This window comes from Aulonocara sp. 'chitande type north' Nkhata Bay, linkage group LG3 (genome assembly GCF_057382095.1).
Source record: "Aulonocara sp. 'chitande type north' Nkhata Bay isolate Kocher_YH1m ecotype deep benthic linkage group LG3, A_spYH_male_GT1.1, whole genome shotgun sequence".
Classification (NCBI taxonomy): Eukaryota; Metazoa; Chordata; class Actinopteri; order Cichliformes; family Cichlidae; genus Aulonocara; species Aulonocara sp. 'chitande type north' Nkhata Bay.
In genome coordinates this window covers 64,490,051-64,512,992 of record NC_141346.1, presented here as the reverse complement: position 1 = coordinate 64,512,992, position 22,942 = coordinate 64,490,051, and the positions used below count along the sequence as shown (strand labels likewise).

The 22,942-nt window shown below is 42.8% G+C and overlaps 2 protein-coding genes and 1 long non-coding RNA gene across 3 annotated transcripts in view; 2 read left to right on the top strand and 1 right to left on the bottom strand.

Annotated features, from left to right (window-relative positions):
- Window positions 1–22,942, bottom strand: part of LOC147336563 (uncharacterized) — a 420,745-nt gene that overhangs the window by 335,052 nt on the left and 62,751 nt on the right. The gene's annotated exons all lie outside the window — the stretch shown is intronic.
- LOC147336570 (uncharacterized) lies at window positions 1,320–11,429 on the top strand. Its single transcript, XM_086285462.1, has 3 exons — window positions 1,320–1,553; window positions 3,415–3,588; window positions 4,264–11,429. The coding sequence occupies exon 3, from the start codon at window positions 6,083–6,085 to the stop codon at window positions 8,156–8,158; it is 2,076 nt and encodes a 691-aa protein (XP_086141588.1). The 5' UTR covers window positions 1,320–1,553; window positions 3,415–3,588; window positions 4,264–6,082; the 3' UTR covers window positions 8,159–11,429.
- LOC147336569 (uncharacterized) lies at window positions 8,732–13,548 on the top strand. Its single transcript, XM_086265403.1, has 4 exons — window positions 8,732–8,938; window positions 9,110–9,170; window positions 9,246–9,329; window positions 12,995–13,548. The coding sequence occupies exons 1-4, from the start codon at window positions 8,732–8,734 to the stop codon at window positions 13,546–13,548; spliced, it is 906 nt and encodes a 301-aa protein (XP_086121529.1).

Below are 22,942 nucleotides of genomic sequence, written 5' to 3'. Positions count from 1 at the left end.
GTACAGCTCAAACTGCTGCTTAAAACACCACCAGTTGCTGTCCACATTCCCCACCAGTTTCAGTCCATCCGGAGGCTTCAACTTTAATGGAAGTGTGATGTTTTCAGCTGGAGTGATGGTCAGGGTGGCCTCCCTCTCCTCTTCTTCTCCTCTTCCTCTTTCATTTGTAAAGCCACTTCTGCTGCTTTCATTCATTTGGAAGTCCTGTAGCTGAGTTTGGGAGAGACTAACAACCTCGGCAGCAGAGGGGAGAAAGGCTGTAACACCACCACTTTACTCTGTTCTACCTGTCACATCATTTTATCAGGAAACAAATATGCTCATGTTTTTACTATGTTTGTCTTGAAGATGTAAGAAGATCACATGGTGATAATCCGGCCCAGGATGAGGCCAAACTGACATGGGATGAAATGTCTGTCACATAATTGAGCTTAGTGTAGGTTAATTTCTGCACAATTGAAAAACAACCAAAACTTTGTTCTGTCTTTTCTATGTTATACTGTTGACTTTCTTTGATACTGTGTCCAAAAGGAGCAGCTTTTACTTTGAAGGGGAGCCGTCTCTGTTTCCTCTTCAGGTTGGATGATGGAAGCAAATTAGTGTGTAATGTTCTTTCAGTGTTGCACTTTGTAGATGCTCCCTGAGCACTGGTCTCACAGCCAGCTGCACATAGAGACCAGTGTTGTTAGTCCAGGTCAGAAGATGACTTGTTGGAATGAAAATGAGCTTGTAGTTTGTCTGCTTTAATAATGTGACAGGAAAAAGGTGTTGGACTTCAAATATGTCCATTTCTTTCACACTTCACCTTTAAAAGTGAAGCCTTGTGGTTCCTGGAAGGAAAAAAACGACTTTTTCAAGTCTTTGTCCTGTTTTTATGAGAAATGTACGACTTTAATGTGAAACATTCAGAGTTCTTTCTCTTGTTGTGTTTGTTTGAAGCTGCTTCCTGTTGGCTTCAGCTGTTTGGAGTTTCCATTTTCTAAACTTCTACATTCTGAACCTTCTTCAGCTCTGAACAGATGATGAAACACTGGATGATTTCAAACTCACACTTTGTCTAATAAACTTACATCTTTCATTCTTTATACAGATTGAGGGGCTGTGGTTTGTCAGAGATCAGCTGTGATTATCTGGCAGCAGCGCTGAAGTCCAACCCCTCCCATCTGAGACAGCTGGACCTGAGCTCCAACAACAAGCTGCAGGATTCAGGAGTGAAGCATCTGTGTGGTTTCCTGGAGAGTCCAGGATGTGGACTTGAAACTCTGAGGTCAGTCAGCATGTTTTAGTTGTGCTGAGATGAATATGATGTGAAAGTTGTGCTGACACTAAACTGCAGACATCAGGCTGATATTATACTGATCCACACTGAGGATCTTCATGGTAAAGTCTGTTTTCTTCTTCTCTGGTTTAGTCCATTGACTGCAGCAGAACAATGTTCACATTTCAAACCTTCAAAGAAGAAGAAAAATCCTCCACTGGATAATTCACTGTGAAACTCTCCAACTCTTCATTCCACCTTAAAGTCTGTCTGACACTGAAATCCAAAGCAAAATGTGCGTTTGCTTTACAGACAGCAGTCCAACACAAACATACACACATCATCCAAAACACGGTCCAACATCCAAATCTCCTCCACTGCCAGCATGAATGATGGGAAAGAGAAGGAGGAACACTCTGACATTCAGGGTTAGAATGAGTTTCATGAAGCAGACTGTGAAGATCAAAGCTGCATTAGAAAGCTTACATGAATGAATGAGTGGACAGAAGTGGACAGAGATCATCTGAAGCACTTCAAAGGCTTAAAATCAGCACATTTCTCTTTATTCTTTATCAACTCTGTTAGTTTCTCTCAGTTTTCTGTGGAATGAAGCTAACAGCAGGCTAATAAGATGCTGACCAATAGGTTTCTATTAAAGGTTGTAATTTGTATGTGAAAAAGTGCTTTGGCTCAGCAGGGATCAGCTTACAGGTAGAATACAGCTGCTGGATGGGATTAGCATGTCATAGCTATCTACCAAACTGCTAACTGGGGGATTTCAGGCCATCTATGGATCATTTTTGCTAACTGTTTATTCAGCTTAGGCTCACAGGGCTGCAGCCTATGCCCTAGCTGTCATAGGGCAAGAGGCGTGGTCCACCTGCACAGGTGAGCAGTCCATCACAGGGCCAACAGAGAGAGACAGAGAAGCACTCTCTCACATCCACACCTACAGCCAATTTAGAAGCACCAATGAACCTAAGCAGCATTTCATTGGACTGTGGGAGAACATCCAACCTCCACAGAAAGGCCAACAAGCTTCAACCTACAACCTTCTTGCTTTAAGGCACTAGTGCGAACCACTTTTCCCCATTTCAGCCCAAATCCTGCATCTTCCTGTTTCTGACTCCAGGCCAGCTCCACTAACACTTTCTCATCAGACACTGCCACCTAGTGGAGGAAGTCTTAGTTCCATTTGAAGCTTCAGATTACAGTTAGTTCCTTTACAAAGAGGTGGAGGTGGTGGGGCCACAGCACCATCATCACTGAGTGCCATAGGACACTTAACCTTTGTTTCCATATGCTGGGAACTTCCTGTTGTTCCAAGGAGGACTGGAAAATGTGTGAAAATCTCCCAGTCAGTTCCTCACAGCACACTTCAATCATTTCCCTCCCACAGCATCAGGACCAGGGCTTTTTCTCTCTTTTGTCCCACTAAGAGATTTCCACACAAACACCTCATCAGTGGGACTCTCAGAGCTACCAGCCCTTTGCTACAATCACAAAGCTCTTCATTGAAATCAATGATATCAAAGCTGGAATCAAATGAGTCCAAGTCTTCTGCTGATTCAGCATCACATTCATCTTTGCTCCTTGTTCTGCATCCCCACCATGGACTTCATTCCTGTCCAAGCCAGCCTTGAGTGTCCTTTATTCAGCTCATCCTCTGCTTTACTTTTACACCTGATTTTAGCTGCTTTATCTCTCTTTCAACAAGTTTCTGTGCCTCAATCTTTTTCTTCTCTCCCTCATAACAAGACAGCTTCTTCTGCCTGAGAACATGTTGGAGTGATTTACTAATCCAGGGCTGCTTATTGGGGAAAATACTTCCTGTTTCCAAAGTAATCCCCATTTTTCCCATGTCCAATACTTAGTCTGTCTTGTTGGACCAACTGGAAGAAATGATTCAAGGACTTAGTCACAGAACAGAGATTCAAATCTCCAAAATCCAACTGGCTGCATCAGGACATATAGTCTGAAACTCTGCACAGTTTCCTGTTTGAAGCTGCTTCCTGTTGGCTTCAGCTGTTTGGAGTTTCCATTTTCTAAACTTCTACATTCTGAACCTTCTTCAGCTCTGAACAGATGATGAAACACTGAATGATTTCAAGCTCACACTTTGTCTAATAAACTTACATCTTTCATTCTTTATACAGATTGAGGAGCTGTGGTTTGTCAGAGATCAGCTGTGATTATCTGGCAGCAGCTCTGAAGTCCAACCCCTCCCATCTGAGAGAGCTGGAGCTGTACTACAACAACCTGAAGGATCCAGATGTGAAGCAGCTGTCTGATCTTCAGCAGAGTCCAGACTACAGACTGGAGACTCTGGGGTCAGTAGAGTGATGGAGTGAGTGGGTGGTGCTGTCAGCAGTATTGTACTAAACACAGTCAGTATGAAACAAAGATCCAGTGTTTCCTGTAAAGCTGCAGCTTCTCAGTGAAGCTGTGAGAGGAGAATGGTGACAGGCTTCAGGATTGGACACAAACACTTCCTGTTTCTGATCTTTATGGTCACCATAGTAACAGCTGACACGCTCTGATCAAACACTTTCAACAGCCAATCAGCTCTCTGAACAAAGCAGCCCGCAGACCAATGACTGCATTCATTTCCAAGTTTAAAGCAGTGAAGAACACAGTCTGTAGGTGAGGAAGAATTTAGTGAGAGCAGATGTTTGGATGGAATTCCTCCAGTTAACAGCTGGAACCGTCCATCTGGATTGTTGGGCTTGTTGTTGGGGTTCCTACAGAGCTCAGAGTGGACACACCAAGGCTCTTCTAATGAATGAAAGTCCAAACTCAAACTAGGAGGGAAAAACATTTTCATCAACTTCAATAAAAATCCAAAGATTAGAAAAAGTGAAGCAACAATGAGTCCTAGTACAGTCCCAGCACTGAAGTCCCTGCTGCTCTTTATACTGGATGTGCTGCATCACTGACTGACAGCTGATGAAGAGTCTCTGGAAACACTCGTTTATCTCCTCTGCTCTTCCTTCTTCTCTCTGCAGGTGGAGCTGATGATGGTAAACAGGACGGTGTGTGTGCTGAGAGAGGAGGAGCTGTGTCCTGATGATCCAGAGAGGTTGAAGCAGCAGCAGCTTGTGTGTAGAGACGCTCTGACTGGGCCATGTTACTGGGAGGTGGAGAGGAGAGCTTCATCCAGCAGTGACTGACAGAGGAATGAGAAGAAGTGCAGATGACTGTCAGTGCTGCAGAGTGAACTGCTCTGAGAACAGCTCCACTGTCAGACACAATGTAGAGTCCAGCATCATCCCTGTGTGTCCCTCTGGATCTGACAGAGGATCATCAGTGTATCTGGACTGCTCTGCTGCTGCTCTGTCCTTCTACAGTCTCTGCACAGTCTCTGTCTGACTCTGGCTTCAGACCCTCCTGGATCAAACTCACCTGGAAAGACTTTCAAACATCACTCAATAGATTTGAATACAGAATATATTTGATATATGAAAGAAATCTCCGTCCCAGGTCTGTGGATCGGGTTTCCTTCGAGGCGTGAGCACCGATAAGCAGAGTTTTGTTTAAGATTCAAAATTATTCTCAAGTAACACTCAGGTATGCCGTTCAGCGGGTTAGTTACAGCGCCGGGAGTAGCTTGGGAGAACAAGGAAACACAGACTGCTTCAGGTTGCCTTCCCAAACCAACTCAAAGGTTTATTCATCTTACAACAGTATATGTAGAGGAAAAAGGTTCGTGTGTCAACAGATTCTCAGTTCAGACCGGTACAGACCAAATAAGGAAACGTCTTCCTGCCTTGTGAGCAAAGAAGTATCCTTTGTGTAGTTTATCAGTTCAGCTACAATTTATTATCATCCCAGCAAAATACACTCCTAGACATAGAATACAGAGTTCTTTCATTAGTGAATTCTGAAACGAACCACCTGGCCTTTAACAAGCCCTTTCCTAAGAGATAAGAAAGGGAGGATGGGAGTAAGGAAGTGGTCTCTGTGGTATTTTCGACCTTGAAGTACCAGCCTGTGATTCTTACACATTAATTCTTGGGTCACAGAGAAAGAGAAAAACAACTACTAAATGGGCCTTATTGAGTAACAGTTTTCCTGTATAATATCACTGTTATGGCCCTGTCCATAATCTGTTTTGGTGGCTGTTGTTGTCTGTGCCTTTAAGTTTTGCAGGTCCCGGAGTGGATGAGCTGACGGCTGCTGATTGGTCCCCTGGCCATGTGATCCTCTTCAAATCCCTCACCAGCAGTTGTCCTGGGGCAGCCACTGACAGCAGCAGCAGACCTGACCCTGGCCTCCAAAACCTGAGACATTTGTGCCTGTGACTTTGTGCGACTTTTCTGAGTTTTGTATATAGTGTGTACATTAGTTTCATTGTAAATAGCACATTGTAAATATCACTGCAACAGAAGGGGTGAGCTGCCTTATTGTTTTCCCTTGCACTGTTTTCTCCTGTTTATTTCAGTTAGGGAGTTAGGTGTAGCGCTTGTCTTTCGTTTGATGTTTGATTTCACATAGGGTTTTAGATAACACCTTCTCCTGACTTAGCTTGTTTTGTTTGTTATTTTGGCCTTTGTTCACCCCGGAGCTTTTTGTGCAGTGCAGGAAAATAAATCACGATTCACTAAGAAATTGGTTTCCCTTTGTGTATGGTTTTGGGGACCAGGGCGGGGCAATCCTTCCAAACTTGTGTTGCGTTCCTGTACCCCTAGACTGGGGCGTAACATAAAGTGGGGGCTCGTCCATTTTTTTTTTCTTTTGCCGTTCTTTTTGCTCGTTGTGTTTTGTGGGTTGTCTGCAGTTTTTGGTTGGCAGTTTTTTTGTGGTGTTGGGGGTGATCTAGTCACGATGACTTTTGACGTGGATGATTTTGCACTGCGACCCACCATGGATAAGTTGGATCGATGCAGAAAGGCAGATTTGTTGTTGGTGGCGGATTTGTTTAATGTTAGTGTGCCTTTACATGCTAAAAAGGCAGAAATTAGGCAGTGCCTGACAGCTCAGCTGGTGGATAAGGGGGTATTTGCGGAGCCGAAACCTCGGCCGGTTGAGGCGACTGGAGGTTTGGTGGTGGATGCTGGGGAAGAAGCTGCTGCAACCACCCCGCAAGCTGCCAGTGGACGGGTGTCGCCAGGGGCGGAGGCTCCTGCTGTCATTCAGATCCCAAACGTTAGCCCAGCCGGACAATCAACAGGATTGGTTACGGAGGATCTTAGGCTCACCCTCCGCCTGAAAGAGGTGGAGCTTGCGGCTAAAGCCAAAGACGTTGAGCTTATGCATCTCCGCATAAGGGCTATGGAGCTGGATCCTTCCCGACAACGCACGGTTACCTCTACCCCAGTGAGTAAAATTGTGAGTAAATCTTCTGATTCGTTCTCCTCTGACCAATTTGAAGCAAGCAAGCAAATTGCTTTAGTGCCACCTTTCAGAGAAAGTGAGGTTGACTCTTACTTTAATGCCTTTGAACGCATCGCAACCACTTTGAAATGGCCCAAGGATGTGTGGAGTTTGTTGCTGCAGTGTAAATTGGTGGGGAAGGCACAGGAAGTGTGTGCGAGCTTATCTATTGATGACAGCCTGGATTATGAAATTGTGAAATCCACTATTTTAAGGGCTTATGAGCTAGTTCCGGAGGCATATCGCCAGAAGTTTCGGTCATGTGAAAAATCTGCCAACCAAACACATGTAGAGTTTGCCAGGGAGAAGACTGTCTTGTTTGATAAGTGGTTAGCTGCAAGTAAAGTGAAGGACTTGGCTCAGCTAAGAGAATTGGTCCTGCTGGAGGAATTCAAAACGTGTCTTCCAGAGAATGTTGTTGTATATATCAATGAGCAAAAGGTGGATTCGTTGTCTAAAGCTGCTGTTCTCGCAGATGAGTTTGTGTTGACCCATCGCGTTGCGTTTTCAGCTGTGCGCCGTGAATGTGCCCCGTTGTCGAAACCTGCGAGGAGTCTGAGGGTTTCTCCTAAGCGTCAAACGCGCCCTGATCAGGTCCCCATGACTGTCCGAGAATGCTTTTATTGCCATGATACTGGCCATCTCATTGCCAATTGTCCGTCGCTCCGTCGCAAAGAGCAAACTCACACATGGAAAAAGCCAAAAAGCATTGGTTTTGTTCAGTCGGTTTCTACTCCTAATCCCGTCAGTGATGAACCAGGAAATGACAGTCTTGACAGCAGTTACCGACCATTCATTTCACAAGGGTTCGCCTCACTGACTGGAATAGAGGAGGATCGCGTGCCGATTGTAATTTTGCGCGACACTGGGGCTGCCCAGTCTCTCATTTTGGAAAGCGCGTTGCCTTTTTCAAGTAACTCGTTTTGTGGTGCTGATGCTCTCGTGTGGGGAGTGAAAATGAGTGTGTTACGAGCTCCGCTGCACAGACTTTTCATACAGTCACCTCTAGTTTCGGGCCCGGTAACAGTTGGGGTGCGCGCTCGCTTGCCCGTGCAGGGGGTTACTATGATTCTGGGGAATGATCTAGCCAATGGAAAAGTTTTCCCGATCCCGGAAGTAATTGAAAACCCCGTCGATGTTTTTGTTTCTGAGCCTGCTGCTGACAGTCTGCCCTCTGTTTTTCCTGCCTGTGTTGTCACACGCACCCACAAGCGCAAATATGGTGATGTTGACTTGTCTGACTCTTTTCTATGTTCTGAAGCTGTTCCTGAGAAAGCTGAACTGCCTGTGGAAATAGCTGAAAAATGTGTGTCTGATAAAATGCTACCCGCTACACCTCACCTGTCTTTTGAGGTAAACAAAACAGATTTTATTCATGCGCAACAGAATGACCCGACTTTGGCCAAATGTTTACTTGCCGCAAACTCAAGCGATCAGAATCCCTGTGTCTACAGCATCGAAAATGATGTGTTAATGCGCAAATGGCATCCTCCCTCCTCTAGTGATCTTGGCTGGAACATATTTTAACAAGCGGTTGTACCGCAAAATTTCCGACACCAAGTACTCAGCCTAGCACATGACAGTTTCTCTGGACATTTAGGAGTTAGGAAAACTTACCTTCGTATTCTGCGTCACTTTTTCTGGCCAGGTTTGAAGACTGATGTGACCAAATATTGCCGCTCTTGTCACGTTTGCCAGGTCAGCGGAAAACCCAACCAGGTTATTCCTCCTGCTCCATTGCATCCAATCCCAGCCTTAGGCGAACCATTTGAGCACATAATCATCGATTGTGTCGGTCCGCTTCCAAAAACAAAGTCAGGACATCAGTACCTCTTGACTTTGATGTGCGCCGCCACACGCTTCCCCGAGGCTTTTCCGTTACGCACTATCAAAGTCAAAGCCATTGTCAGAGCATTAGTAAACTTTTTCTCCATTTTCGGTTTGCCTAAATCAGTTCAAACGGACCAAGGGTCTAACTTCATGTCCAAGATATTCGCTCAGGTCTTAAAATCGCTATCCATCAAGCATCAAAAATCCAGTGCATATCACCCCGAATCACAGGGTGCGCTTGAGCGTTTCCACCAGACTTTAAAAGCCATGATGAGGAAGTTCTGCCTCGAGTCAGGAAGAGAGTGGGACGAAGGTCTGCCACTTCTTCTTCTAGCGGTGAGGGAGAGTGTGCAGGAGTCCACAGGTTTCAGTCCCGCAGAGCTGGTGTTTGGACACACAGTGCGTGGTCCCCTGCGGCTGCTTAAAGAGAGATATCTGTCCGACACAGCTATCCCCGAGCAGAACGTATTAGACTACGTAAGTTGTTTTAGGGAGCGTCTGCATAAAGCATGCGGAATTGCACGCGAGGCTCTTTCCGCGTCTCAGGAAAAAATGAAAAGGATATTCGACAAAAAGTCCGTGCAGAGAAAATTTGAAGTGGGTGACAAAGTGTTGACTCTCCTACCCGTTCCTGGATCCTCTCTCCAGGCAAAGTTCTGTGGGCCCTATACGGTTCAAGAGAAACTGAGTGACACAGATTATGTTATAGGTACCCCAGACCGTAGGAGAAAGCATCGTGTGTGTCATGTTAATTTGATGAAGCCTTATTTTGTTCGTGATGCAGGTGTAAACTCCTCCTCATCCCCCGCTGCGCTGTCCGCCGTGCCGGTAGTTGTGCCAGCATCTCCGTCTCAGTATAGCCCAGAAAGTGATGGCTTAGCTTTCGTTTGTGCTGAGGGTTGCTCCCGACTCAGAAACAATAAAAGATATAAAACAATATCCTGTAAATGCTAACCGTAGTGCTAAAATTCACAACAATATATACTGTAGATGTACTGTAGAGTTGCAGTTTGTCACTTGTAAATACAGTCTGTGAGCAGCTGTGAGCTGAAAGATCTTTCTAGAAACACGAAATGTTTTCACTCTTCTGTTGCTTTTTCATATATTTCCACAACATTAATATTGATCCCACCTGTCTCACCTGTTTCATGCTTTTATACATAATAACAGGACACGTGTGATCTGAGCGCTGCTGTGGTTGCTGTGCTGCACGTCTTCATTTAGATAACAGAGACATCTAGTGGTTCAGAGGGAGAACTGCAGGAGGTGGAGCTGTGTTTTAGCATGGAAAACTTTTTATCTTTTAGGCACAGATACAAATATGACAAGTATCAGTGTGAGATACAAAAGGTCACATCAGTCAGCAGAGGGAACAGTGATCACACAGCAATGTAAGAATAGAAACATAACAGTGAATCTGGACATGTATACAGATGGAAGCAAACAAACAGGATGTAACACTACATTAAAGCCACAAATGGGAAGAAAACAAAGCCAAAGGAAAATATATTTGATCTCAGGAATCCAAATCAGATGCTTTAGAGCAGGGGTCGGTAACCCAGGAGGAGGAGAGACCCGAAGCGTCAGGTGTTTGGACCAATGTTTTCTTTTCTGATCAAACCAGACAGCTTTAATGAGCAGCTGGATTTGTGTCGCATTAACTGGCTGGACACAGAGGACATCGAAATGCAGCTGATTGAACTGAAAAGCTCGACTCTGTGGGGTCAAAGTTTGCAGAACTATGAACACAGCTGGAATCCACAGCTGTGCGTGTTCATGGAGTTGCATGTTCACCTGCTGGACTACCTGACAGGTTTAACTGTCTTCAGAACATTGCAGAGGCCTTATTGACAGTATTTGGCTCTACATATCTGTGTGAGCAGATTTTCTCTCACATGAAGAGAGTCCTCAGGTCTGAATGCTGGACACTCGGAGACCTCTGTCTCTGACTGGGAGACCAGAGATCACATTAACATGTGTGTCCCTGTATTAACAAACATGCCATATTGGCCCAGTTTATTTTTCTTATCATTGTTGTGAGGAGACCATAAATAGCATTTGTATTTTCTGTTGTACAGTTCATTTGATGTTATGGATAAAAAGTCTTTTTTTGTTTCAAAGTAGCCAACATCTGCGCACAAATATAATCAGATAAAGTGGTTCTATATAGTGTGTAATTTATTGCTAATGCAATCATATGGCACATTGACTTCTGAGGAAATTTTAGATGCACTCATCATCAGAAAGGTGTCCGACCTAAACCAGGGGGTTTAGAGCATCAGAGAGTTTTTGTGGTTTTTTTTTCTTTCAGTCATTTCACAGATTTTCTCTATAATTTCAATTCCTTGAATAAAACAACAAATTTAGGGGATGATTTTGTAATCCGACTTTATGTATGAAAGATTTGACTAAACATAAAACAATCTTCCGACTCAGTCGTCATTCTTATCTTGTGAAATCAAACCAAATGTTCTGTTGTCTCTAAATCAGGGATTGATGAAATCTTTGGTTGCATCCATTTATGAACATGTTCTCATTCATATTAAATCGTAGTCTAAGTCCTTCTTTAGAGGGATAAATGTCATTCATTATCTTCAAATGTGTTTCTGTTGTTTTGGGGGGAAGTTTGAAGTCCATTGTTCAAAGTCTGTTAATGAAACTTTATGAAGTTTATGTAGGATGTTTTTCCTATTTTGTATTTGTTTGAATTATTATGTATTTTTGACTCTTTCTGCCATGATGCCAGGTCTCTCTTGAAAACAACATTTTTAATCTCAATTAAATTTTCACCTGGAGAAATAAAGATGATAATAATAATTTTGTCTTCAGGGAATCATTTCTCTGTAAAACAGCTTCTTCTGAAACTCTTGTTACATTTCTTGTTTATTGTTTGCTGGTTTTAGAAAAATGTCATCGTCTCTGTGTGAACTTAAACTCTACATGTGGTGTCAGCTATAAACGAGCTCTAGAGTCTAATAACGATGCTTTTATTATTGTCTGGTATCCAACTTAACCCTGGGCCTCTGGCTGAATGTGAAACACCAGCAGATGTTAAAAACTGTCTGGGTTACACGTGCATCACGTCGTGTGCTTCCTAACATGGATATGATTGGAATCTGGGCCTGTTCAAGCGGTGCTGGTATCGTTGTTGTTTCTGAGACTTTCCAAATCTTTACTGGATAAAAACGTAGCAACTGATGGATTTAACATTTAGCACTCAGACTGTCCCAGAAAAGGCGGAGGTCTGGAAGTTTATGTGAAGGTCTGTCTTGCTGCTCAAGTCTTGTTCTCTCCATCTGCACCTCAGCCATTTGAAATCTTGGCCTTAACTATTGATCTGTTTGGAAATCAGACTGTTGTTGGCTGCTATCAGCCTCCACCTGCTTCCCCCAGCACATCACCGTCTCTGGTTCAACTTTTATCTGAACTGCATTTTAATGACGTCTTTCAGATGGATGATTTTCATTGGGACTGGCTTTCTTCTGTGTCTGATGATTTTAAGGCACGCTGCTTGTTTTAAAACTGACTCAAATTATTTTTACTTTTTATTGTTCTGATTCTGGTTCTGTCTTGGTTAAGTCCTCAGTAGTCCTGATTTTGAACTGTTGTAGTCCTGTTTTAATTCTGGATCAGTTCTGGGTCTGGTTGAATTGGGGTTTAGTCCTCGTGTCTTGATACAGCCCGACTTTGTTCTGCCTTGCTGCTTAATTAAAAACTAGTTTAAGGTGTCCTGCATATGTGATATATATTTTTCCCTATATGAAGTCATTCTCTTTTGAACAAAACTCAAAACAGAGCCAATTAATCTTTCAGTCATCCCCCCCCCCAAATCCCTCATGCATACTATCCTTTAGAGCTAAGTCCGGGTTGTATCAAATGTCTGCCCCCACCTCTGGTGTAGATTCTGGTGAGGGGGAGATTTGGGGAGTTGGCGGGACACACTCTATGTCTATCAAAAATTGGAAACTGTTTCGCTCAGTCGTCTGTCCGGACCTGGATCAACCGGGGGTCCCGGAGATGCTTTATGTTTCGCATAGGGTCAGTCCAACAGGACCTGAACTCTACGGTGTAGAAGCGGACCGTTTCAATCGTCCTGGTGACAACTTCATTTTTCTTAGTGTGTGTGAAGACAGGGAGGGTGTAATTGAGGACAGGGGCCTTGAAAACTGGAGGTTGAACCCATACCCCCTCACCCTTGAAGAACGTTTATCGTGTTTTAAGGATTTGTTTTTAATTCAGTGCTCAGACTGGAGAGCACTGCAGCGGGTGTTTAATGAGGTCGATAAGACTATCAAGAGAGACAAGGTCAACTCTTCTTATGAGAATATTAGGAAGCGTCTTGTATATGATCAGCTCACACATGGCCCGAAGATTGGTTTACCTTCTGCCATGTTCAGGCCAAAAATCATCAAAAACCCTGAGGACAGAAAAAAGAAAAAAAACAAAAAACAAATGGTAGGTTGTCTCTGTGTGAGAGACGTTGGCATTATACCTGATATTTTAAAAAATGCAATGTGTGGATTTCTTTTACAGACAACATCTGCCATGTTGTGGACCGCTCAGAGTCTCCCCCTCCAGCACTGCTAATCCAGACCACACCGACTCCGCCCCCCTCTCCAGGATGCTCACAGGACTCTGCAGGATCGAACCCGTCTGAGGAAACGGAACTCAACATTAAACTCGCAACCTTCCACCTGCTGTCGATGGCACTGAGTGAGTATGTGCAGGAGATATGTTATGGATGCCAATCCGGTCACCCCAGCCAGTTACAACACAGTTGCCTGTTTGAGCTGCCTGTGTTTTTCTTCGAGACCTACTATGATGAGGTGATGGAAAAGCTCCGGACGCCCCGATTCATCCCAGCCATCCGTCTGTTTGTTTGCTCATACAGCGTCAGTGAGGCTAAAGCACAAATCATCAGCACTGCAGAGCGTCTTCTGTGTGAACTGAGATCAGCGCCGCACATTGTTTGCACCACTGATGAGAATGTCGGATACCTGCTAAATACCAATCATCACACCCGCGGAGTTAAATCAGCGCTGCTCCACATGATTGGAAACTACTGGTCTGGGAGACACAAGATTTAATGTACATCTGTTATAAAAACCTTCCTGTGCACTACACAGAAAATTTAATAAAAACGTATGCTAACACTTTTTTCTGGTCATTTGTGTTTGTGTTTGGTCAAAGTGATTATGGAAAACACGCTGAGAAAAATATATCCCAACCCTGCACACCCAGGGGGTTTAGGAAGTGTAAAGAAGCTCCGTATCGCTGTCAGTGAGGCAACAGGCTTAAAGCCGTCATTACCTGACGTGGAGCGTTTTTAAAAGGAGATGACACATATACTCTTCATAAACCTGCAAGGATAGAGGATACAGAAATGCAAGGATACAGAAATGCAAGGATACAGAAATAGAGTTTTGGTTAACGGGTGTCAAAGAAGAAACGCTTTTATGAGTTTTATGTTGCATTAAAGTATATGTTCATATTTTACTCTTAATAAGACAAGAACAAAATGTACTACTCACTCTGTCTCTAGAAACAGGAAGTGCACCCAGTGACATTTATACGAACTTAGACACACACACACACACACACACGCAAAATTAGAGGAAACTGCTTGATATATAAATAAACAACTACTGCAGCTCGGTGTGATTGCTCTCTGAGTATTTCACCCGTGCAGCACGTTAACTATCTCGAGTGTCTCAGTGTTTTTTATTCACCTGACTGTTTGTTAACTGTAAATCTCTGACATTTAATTGGTCCTTCGAAGCCGTTAATGGACTGGTATTAATAATAATATTATGCTCCATTTCACAGTGGTATCCTTCCTCAAGTCCCTACACCGTGACAAACCTGCGTTGAAGCCTCTGCAGAGCACCCTCCAGGAAGGGTTGAAAGTCCAGGGACGTTAAAATTCAGGTCCTGGCCAACGTTTTATTAAGGCCCACGGCGGTGGGGCTTGAAGGAGGACACCCGACAGACCGGCAACAGCGAAGCCAGGTGATTATTCCACATTTGACACACCTTGCGTAAAATTATCGGTGTTTAGGGTGACATTGTTCCTAGAAAACTCGTCCTACGGGGACTGGCAGTTTTAAGACTCGCTTGTAAGACGAAACTGGCAGTGTAATAGACACTCGTTTCGCAGTTAAAAAAAAAAGCTGGAAGTCTAAATTTACTAGAAGGTAAATAAGTGTACGGAAAGTGTCAACTAACATAGGATAGAAATTGCGCGAACTGTTTGAATAAATGTATTGAGAGAATGAGTGACCTTTGAAGGGACTTTAGGACCCTACACCGTTCTCACTGTTTTTCCTGTGATAACTTACGTACTGGTGAGGAACGAGAAAAAAAGGTTGTGTTTCATCACATAAAACTGAGACCGCCCCTGACAATAGGACAGGGGTTGAAGGGTGTCTTAGTAACCTCTCTTGACTCTCGTGCCAGAGACAGTTTCACAGTTCTGTGAATAATTTAATAAATTAAAATGGGTAACAAACAAACAAAGCCTGACCTAACAGCTGATGAACAGTGGTTAGAGATAAAATGTTCAGGCGCAGGACTAATTAGCGCAAATCGTTGGAGAAATCCTAAAAAACTAAATTGTCCTGCGTGGGAGGGGAAATGCAGTCCCTCTGCAGTAACTATTCTAAGAGGAACCTTACAAACAGAACTAAACAATGAAATATAGTTGGCATGACGATCATGCCCAGATTGTATAAAATAAATAAAAGGAAATCATTCACATGAAAACCTTTTCTATAAAAAAGAGAGATGCATAAGGTAGATTAAGGCTGTGTCACTGTTCAGCCAAGGAAAGTGTGTAGAAGGGTAGATGTCTCCAGCTTGGGAACGGGTGAAACTGCAGATCACCTGAAGCCCTTGATGGATACAAAATAAAATATAAAATATATAATAATAAATTACTTGGTTCGACATGCAACAGAGTGAATGAATGTGACTGAAAGTTGGATCTGACATGAGGCAAACAGAAGACCAGTCTAAAAGTAGGCACAAACCTGTTCAGAGAAAAAGCAAATTTGTACAGGTTGAATGAATTCTAAATTATCTGTTTGCTGAGTAAGATGATCCTAACTATTAAATTGGCTCAGTAGTAGTATAGTGAGATACACTGATAAAATGTTGTAATATACTGTTGTTATTATATGAAAAGAAAAAGATGATAATATTAATAAAAATATAATATTAATGACAAGAAGTATCCTAGTCAGTATGATGTGAGATGGACAATTGTTATGACGTAGTCTGCATCAAGCTTAAGGTTTGCTCAAACTCAGCATAATGACATATGAGATGAAGAAAATAAAGGCAATATCTAAACCAATTAGGTGCATAGAGGCACTTAACCTGCTTGAAAACCTGTCATTTATCCTAGATAAATATTACTGAGATGTAGAGCACATTTATAATAACAACTAATAAGCCAAACCCTGTAGATAATAGCTAAACCTACAGGATTGAGGAGCTGAATTAAATATGTGGACACCGCTAAGTTGATGAGCATGTTACACATTTTCATTTATTTTGATTTATTTGTTTTTAGAGCAGAGGCTGCATGCTATTAAAAGCCAACACATGCAGCTGTCTGTGCTCAGTTTTTCCTCACACTTCTGCTCTGTTTTAGTAGCAGCATTTTTCTTTTTGTGTCCTGACTCATGTATGTTTTCGGTTTTGTTTGATTATTTTATTTTGTTGGTTTGGAAACAAATTTGTGAATCACAATTACACATAGTGATTAGACATATAATTTATAAATGCCTAGTTTTAGAGCTGTGAGCTATGAACTGTGAGAAATGTAAAGACAGAAGTGTATTTAAAAAAAAAAAAAAAACCACCAAACCTCAAATTCTCAAATAACACACTGTCTCTAGAAACAGGAAGTGCACCCAGTGACATTTATACAAACTTAGACACACACACACACACACACACACACACACACACACACACACACACACACACACACACACACATATATGCAAAATTAGAGGAAACTGCTTTATATAAAAATAAACGACTACTGCAGCTCGGTGTGATTGCTCTCTGAGTATTTCACCCGTGCAGCACGTTAACTATCTCCAGTGTCTCAGTGTTGTTTATTCACCTGACTGTTTGTTAACTGTAAATCTCTGACAACGGGATTGACAAACAGTTTCAAGCTGATTTGGTTGACATGCGTGAATATTCTGCGGATAATGATAATGTTAGGTACTTATTGACATGCATAGATGTGTTTTCTAAATATGCATGGGTTAGGTGCCTTGAAACCAAGACAGGACAGGCTGTTGCTGAGGCTTTTGGTGATATTCTGAGAGAGGGCCGTGCGCCTGAAAAACTCCAAACAGATTTAGGGAAAGAGTTTTATAATAAACATTTTAAAAAACTAATGGAGCAGCATAACATCACACATTTTTCAACCTTTAGTGAAATGAAATCATGTGTGGTAGAGCGTTTTAACCGCACCTTAAAGGGGAAAATGTGGAAATACTTAACATCAGTTAACTCGCCAAGATATGTTAATGTGATCCAAGATCTTGTACAGTCCTATAACCTGTCTTATCACAGCTCTATCAAAATGACCCCACCGAGGTGTGCAAAGATAATGAGAAAGCAGTCTTTAACACCCTGTACAAAATGAAACCCCAAAAACCGGTGACTTTTAAATTTAATGTGGGCGATACAGAGAGAATATCTAAACTACGAGGCATATTCTGAAAGGGTTACCATCAGACCTACACAGACGAGTACTTTACCATAAAGGAGCGTTTAGGAAGAGACCCTCCCGTATACAAACTAGAGGATCTCACAGGAGCTGCAGTGAAAGGTGTAATTTATGAATACACAGCAGGTGACTATTGACAAAAACAAAAGGTTTAAAATAGAGAAAATACTTGGCAGAAAAAAAGAGGACCGGAAAAAGTTAGTGCTGGTCAAATGGCTCGGTTGGCCTTCTCATTTGAAAATCATGGATCCCTGAAAAAGACATCGTTGAAGTGTGATTAACAGAGACGCCGCAGCTCTGCATACTTTCATTCTGCACTAGACAAAGACTGAGGAAGGAAGGAAGGAATGGATAAAACGAACAACAACGCAGGCTTTTATGTGAGCCTCTTCTCGAATGCTTCAGCACATGTTTATCCAGGCAATAAGAAATCTAATTTTAGAACAAAGCTAGCAAAACCTATTGTTTTAAATGAACCGTATGAGGTCGGTGTTATAGAATTTCAATACCCAAGACTATGGTTGTCTTTTCCACCATCAGATTCGCGAGTGGAAATTTATGATCCAGTCAAAGATGGAGCATTGTCCATAACCGTGATTGAGCTGTCTGTGGGGCGTTATGCATCTGTGGCGCAGATAATAAAACATTAAAACATAACACCGACATTAAAACACAATACAGTGAAGTTAGTAACTATGTTAGTGTTATGGGCCCTATAGGGGCACAGTTCTCACATTTAGAGGGAGACTGGCAGGAATCTTAGGATTCAAATCAGAAGACCCGTTTGTACTTCATTATAAAAACACATACGCACCACATCCTGCAGACATATACGGTGGAAAATATAACATTTTTATTTATGTAGATATCGTTGATTACCAGCTTGTGCGTGACGTCCATGCGCGGCTATTAAGAGCAATAAATATAACAGACGATGACCGTCGGGTAGCCATTCTTCAATTTGACAGCCCACACTACACACACTACACACCCGTCTCCAAATCCTTAATCGATGACATAGAAATTGATTTGAAAGACGACCAAAATCAACACATACCCTTTTTATACGGGAAGGTGTTTGTCAAGCTCCACTTCCGACCCATAAGACACCATTTTTAAAAAATAAGGATGTCTGTCTACAACACAGATGAAGCAAAATATGTATGTGAAAAGAATGTTGTTGAATTGATTGCTCCAGTACACGCAGACCTGTTTTTTCAAGAAAAATTATTACTTAATGGAATCGATCTGTCGCTGAAATTTGTGCGCTCTAAAGACGAATTTGCTCTCATGACTGGAGCTAACACCGTGTATAAAGTTAAAATCGTCCCTGCCAGCTTATTTGTGAAAAGAATCAGTGTCTCACCAAGTGTCAGGCTGGCACACGGCAAGGCGCTGCATCATGCAAATGCAAAATATGCTGTAGACAGAGTTTCTTTAAAGACCTTCTCCACACCTGCTGGGGCAACAATATCGACTAATTTATTTATGGGCAGGTTGCCTAAGTTTGTCATCATCGCCTTCGTGGATAACGAAGCTTATCCTGGTTCTTTTACACGTAATCCATTTAATTTTTAAACTGTGATATAGAATTCATGTGTTTATATGCTGATGGACAGTCGTATCCGGCCAAACAATTCCAGCCAAATTTTCAGAGAAAACACTACACCAGAGAATTTTATCAGCTGATACAAACCACTGGAAGACATTTAAAGGATAGACCATTGGCCATAACACGTGAGGACTTTGGCTACACATTATTCTGTTTCAATCTGGAAGCTGATGAAGGACATTCAGGGAATGTATCGTTAGTTCAAACAGGGAATGTGAGGCTGGAAACCCGTTTCAGAAATCCGCTACCCGGAACAACGAACCTGGTGTGTTACTCTGTATTTGATTCAGTCATCCAAATATCTAATATGAGACAAGTGCTGCTGGACGACTACTAAAGATTCAAAATGAATACAATAGAACTAACCATCCATCCATCCATCCATCTTCATCCGCTTTATCCGGAGCCGGGTCGCGGGGGCAGCAGCCTAAGCAAAGAGGCCCAGACCTCCCTCTCCCCAGCCACCTCCTCCAGCTTATCCGGGGGAACACCAAGGCGTTCCCAGGCCAGCCGAGAGATATAATCTCTCCAGCGTGTCCTGGGTCTGCCCCGGGGCCTCCTCCCGGTGGGACATGCCTGGAACACCTCACCCAGGAGGCGCCCAGGGGGCATCCTTGTCAGATGCCCGAACCACCTCAGCTGGCTCCTTTCGATGTGGAGCAGCAGCTGCTCTACTCTGAGCCCCTCCCGGATGGCCAAACTTCTCACCCTATCTCTAAGGGAGAGGCCAGTCACCCTTCGGAGGAAGCTCATTTCTGCCGCTTGTATCCGCGATCTCGTTCTTTCGGTCACTACCCACAGCTCGTGGCCATAGGTGAGGGTAGGGATGTAGATCGACCGGTAAATTGAGAGCTTCGCTTTTACACTCAGCTCCCTCTTCACCACGACGGACCGGTGCAGCGTCCGCATTACTGCAGCCGCAGCCCCAATCCGTCTGTCGATCTCCGGCTCCCTTCTCCCATCACTCGCGAACAAGACCCCGAGATACTTGAACTCCTCCACTTGGGGCAGGAACTCATCCCCGACCCGGAGTGGGCACTCCACCCTTTTCCGGCTGAGAACCATGGCCTCAGATTTGGAGGTGCTGATCCTCATTCCCGCTGCTTCACACTCGGCTGCGAACCGTTCCAGTGCGAGCTGGAGGCCCTCACCCGATGGAGCCAACAGAACCACATCATCTGCAAAAATCAGAGATGAGATTCTGAGGCCACCAAAGCGAAAGCCCTCCGCCACTTGGCTGCGCCTAGAAATCCTGTCCATAAAAATAGAACTAACCAGCATTGTTAAAAGGATTAGTAACAGGGCTCATCTTCTAGGCGTCTTAGCATGTGACCAGCTGCCAACAAAGCCCATCAGATATCCATGCATGGGCATTGTGAATACAGATCCATCAGACTTACCTGGGAAGCACTGGTTGGCGTTCAATATCACAAAGACAAGCAAGGGCACTTTTTTGACAGCTTCGGTAACTCACCTGATACGTTTTCACCCGAGATAAAACTTTTTCTTTTAAAAACACCGCTCGGATATTGTATTCTGGGAGACAGGTTCAGAAGGACTTTTCGGTAACCTGCGGACAACAATGTGTGTTTTTTCTATAGCATGTCCAAAAAGGAGCGTCTTATTCAAGACTAATTAATATGTACAGTGATAACCTTGTTTGTAACGATGCAATGGTTTGTCATTTTGTTAACAAAATAAGACCTGTTTCTGCATGTTTTGAAAATAACTTTGATTGTGTGCAGCGCGGATACTGATTCAAGTAACAAATAATAAAAGATAACAGAAGAGAATATCGTTTCATCTGGTATTTATTTTCACCTAATTGTTAAAAACATTATTTAGTAAAAATACAATCTTTAAACATCAGCATAGAGTTCAAAAAGTAGTAGAAAGGGTAAAACTGTCATCTGTTTAACTAAACAATATAGACATAAATAAGAAAAAACACATAAGTAGTAGTATATAAAAAGGGAAACAAATGCGAGGCTAAATGATCTTTTTTTCAAGAATAAGAAAAACAAACATAATTTTAAAATTCATTAAAAATCGATCCACCCGCTTCTACTCTGCCTTGATTTTTTATGTGTGGTAAATAAGCTTTGATCGCTCAGTGACCGCTTCTTGTGCAAACCATTTGTTTCAACACTCGGGTCGCCAGTGTCGCCTTTATATTGGCTAATAGTCCTCCTCACCTCAGCATTAGGAAAAGCAGACAGAGGAACATTTAAGCGGGCGAGTGTTTTTAGAAATGTCGACCACCCTGCAGGCCATGAAACATCTGTTGCTCTACGTGTTGCTGTTGCACTTTTGATCAAATCATAGAGATGCGAACCTCTGATTCTCTGGTTGTCAATAATAATCTCACCCCTATCATTCCAAGAAACTCCCGACGCACGAGTGAGCGCTGTTAAAATAAGCTCTGCATTCTTTCTGCTCCTTTTTGCCATATAGGACAAAATCTCATCCCAAACATGTCTTTTTGTCTGTCGCCACCAACATTGCTTTGGCGGTCAGATGCATCCTGACCGGTTTCAGAAGGCAAAGATAGTGTTAGCACATTTTTTTCACTCATGCCTTGTTTCACAAGTGAACGGTATCTCTGAAGAATGGCAGAATACTTTTTAGCCTCTCATACACATCCAAATCTGCAGCTGCAGCACTTCAACCATAGCTTTGTCTCGCTCGTTTTGCTCTACATGTCTGACGGAGCCTGTATGTTGTTGCTGCTGATGGTTTAACATGTCCAACTGATGCTGCGGGACCAAAAACATTTTCTGTGTGTGCTCCATTTTCACCTGTTTGCTATAAGACTGGTGATGAAGGGTATGGCAGCCCCTAATAACGGTAGCAAAAATCCTCCAGATTGGTTGATGGATCTTCTCTTTTTCAAAATTTTGACCTTTTTGTCTGGAACCAGTCTGATTACTTTTTTTCTTTTTTAGCTGTCTGTACTGTTGATCAGTCAGCGGGATAACACCTTTCAAAACATTGAGCGATATCTCACACAGAGCATTAATAAAATCCCTGCTTGCATTACAAATAATATTCCTCCATACGCTGCGTGGGGATTTATACAACAACTCCAACAGTGCAATGTTTCTCTGCATCCGTGAATAATACATCCTGCTTACTGCTTTAGCCGTTTTTTGGGGATATAAACAACTTGACGATCCGACAACAAATCGGTTCTGAGTCTTAAATACTCAGGCGTCTTAGATTTATAATCGATTAGAAGATACCCGTATGGGGTGGATGTGGCATCATTAAAAGCTTCTAAGAAGTATTTTGTATTACCTGGAAACATCTGTCTACCTAAAACTGAAATTTGATATTTATCTCTCGGGTTGTTAAACAGAGTTAAATAATTAGTGTTCAACAAAATTGTTGCATAAACAAATTCTGAACTAAACACATGCAGCCCAAGTTCCTATGATGAACATATTGTGTGAACACATTTTGAACTTCTATGCTGTCAGACGCAGTATTCATCACATCGTCGCTAATGAGCAAGTTGTTCTTATCCGGAGGTAAAAGGACATCGTCACTCAGAGACTCCGGTATACCGTTCACAAAGGTGATTTTTCTTATCTGAAGAAGTTGATTGTATAAAGGTTGCCAGCAGGAGTAGATGTAAACAATATTGTCAATTTTGGCTGAAATAATAGTGGATGCTTTTTCAATGATGCTTTTGACAAAGAAAGTCTTTCCACAATTACTCGGCCCGCTAATAACTAAACTAAAGGGTGCTGGAGCCTCCCATCAAAGGCTTGATCCTGATCAGTATCCATAAGGGAGTGTTGTATAGTCAGGCAGCACCCTTCTCTTGTTATAGACCACCTGAACTTTTTTTACAACTGTTTCATTCCTGAGATGAAACCTCTTCTTATTGCGTTTGATGGTGTCAGACTCTGCAACTAAACGCGCATCCCTGTTGGCCACAAATGCCTTGACTAAGCCTTTCAACGATTCGTGGGTAACAACTTTAGAATTAACATCATTGAGTGTTACACCTTTACACTTAACCTGAGTCTTGCCCTGTTTTGTGTAATAAGCATAGCATTTTGGACCTCCAGAGACAAACTCAGTAATGTGATCATCCTCTCCAGACCCGCCG

Coding starts and splice junctions, on each gene's coding strand:
- LOC147336569 (XM_086265403.1), top strand. CDS start 8,732: ATGAGGAAGTTCTGCCTCGAGTCAGGAAGAGAGTGGGACGAAGGTCTG. Junction 8,939..9,109: donor AGCAGAACGTATTAGACTAC/GTAAGTTGTTTT, acceptor TCCTCTCTCCAG/GCAAAGTTCTGTGGGCCCTA. Junction 9,171..9,245: donor TGACACAGATTATGTTATAG/GTACCCCAGACC, acceptor TTCGTGATGCAG/GTGTAAACTCCTCCTCATCC.
- LOC147336570 (XM_086285462.1), top strand. CDS start 6,083: ATGACTTTTGACGTGGATGATTTTGCACTGCGACCCACCATGGATAAG.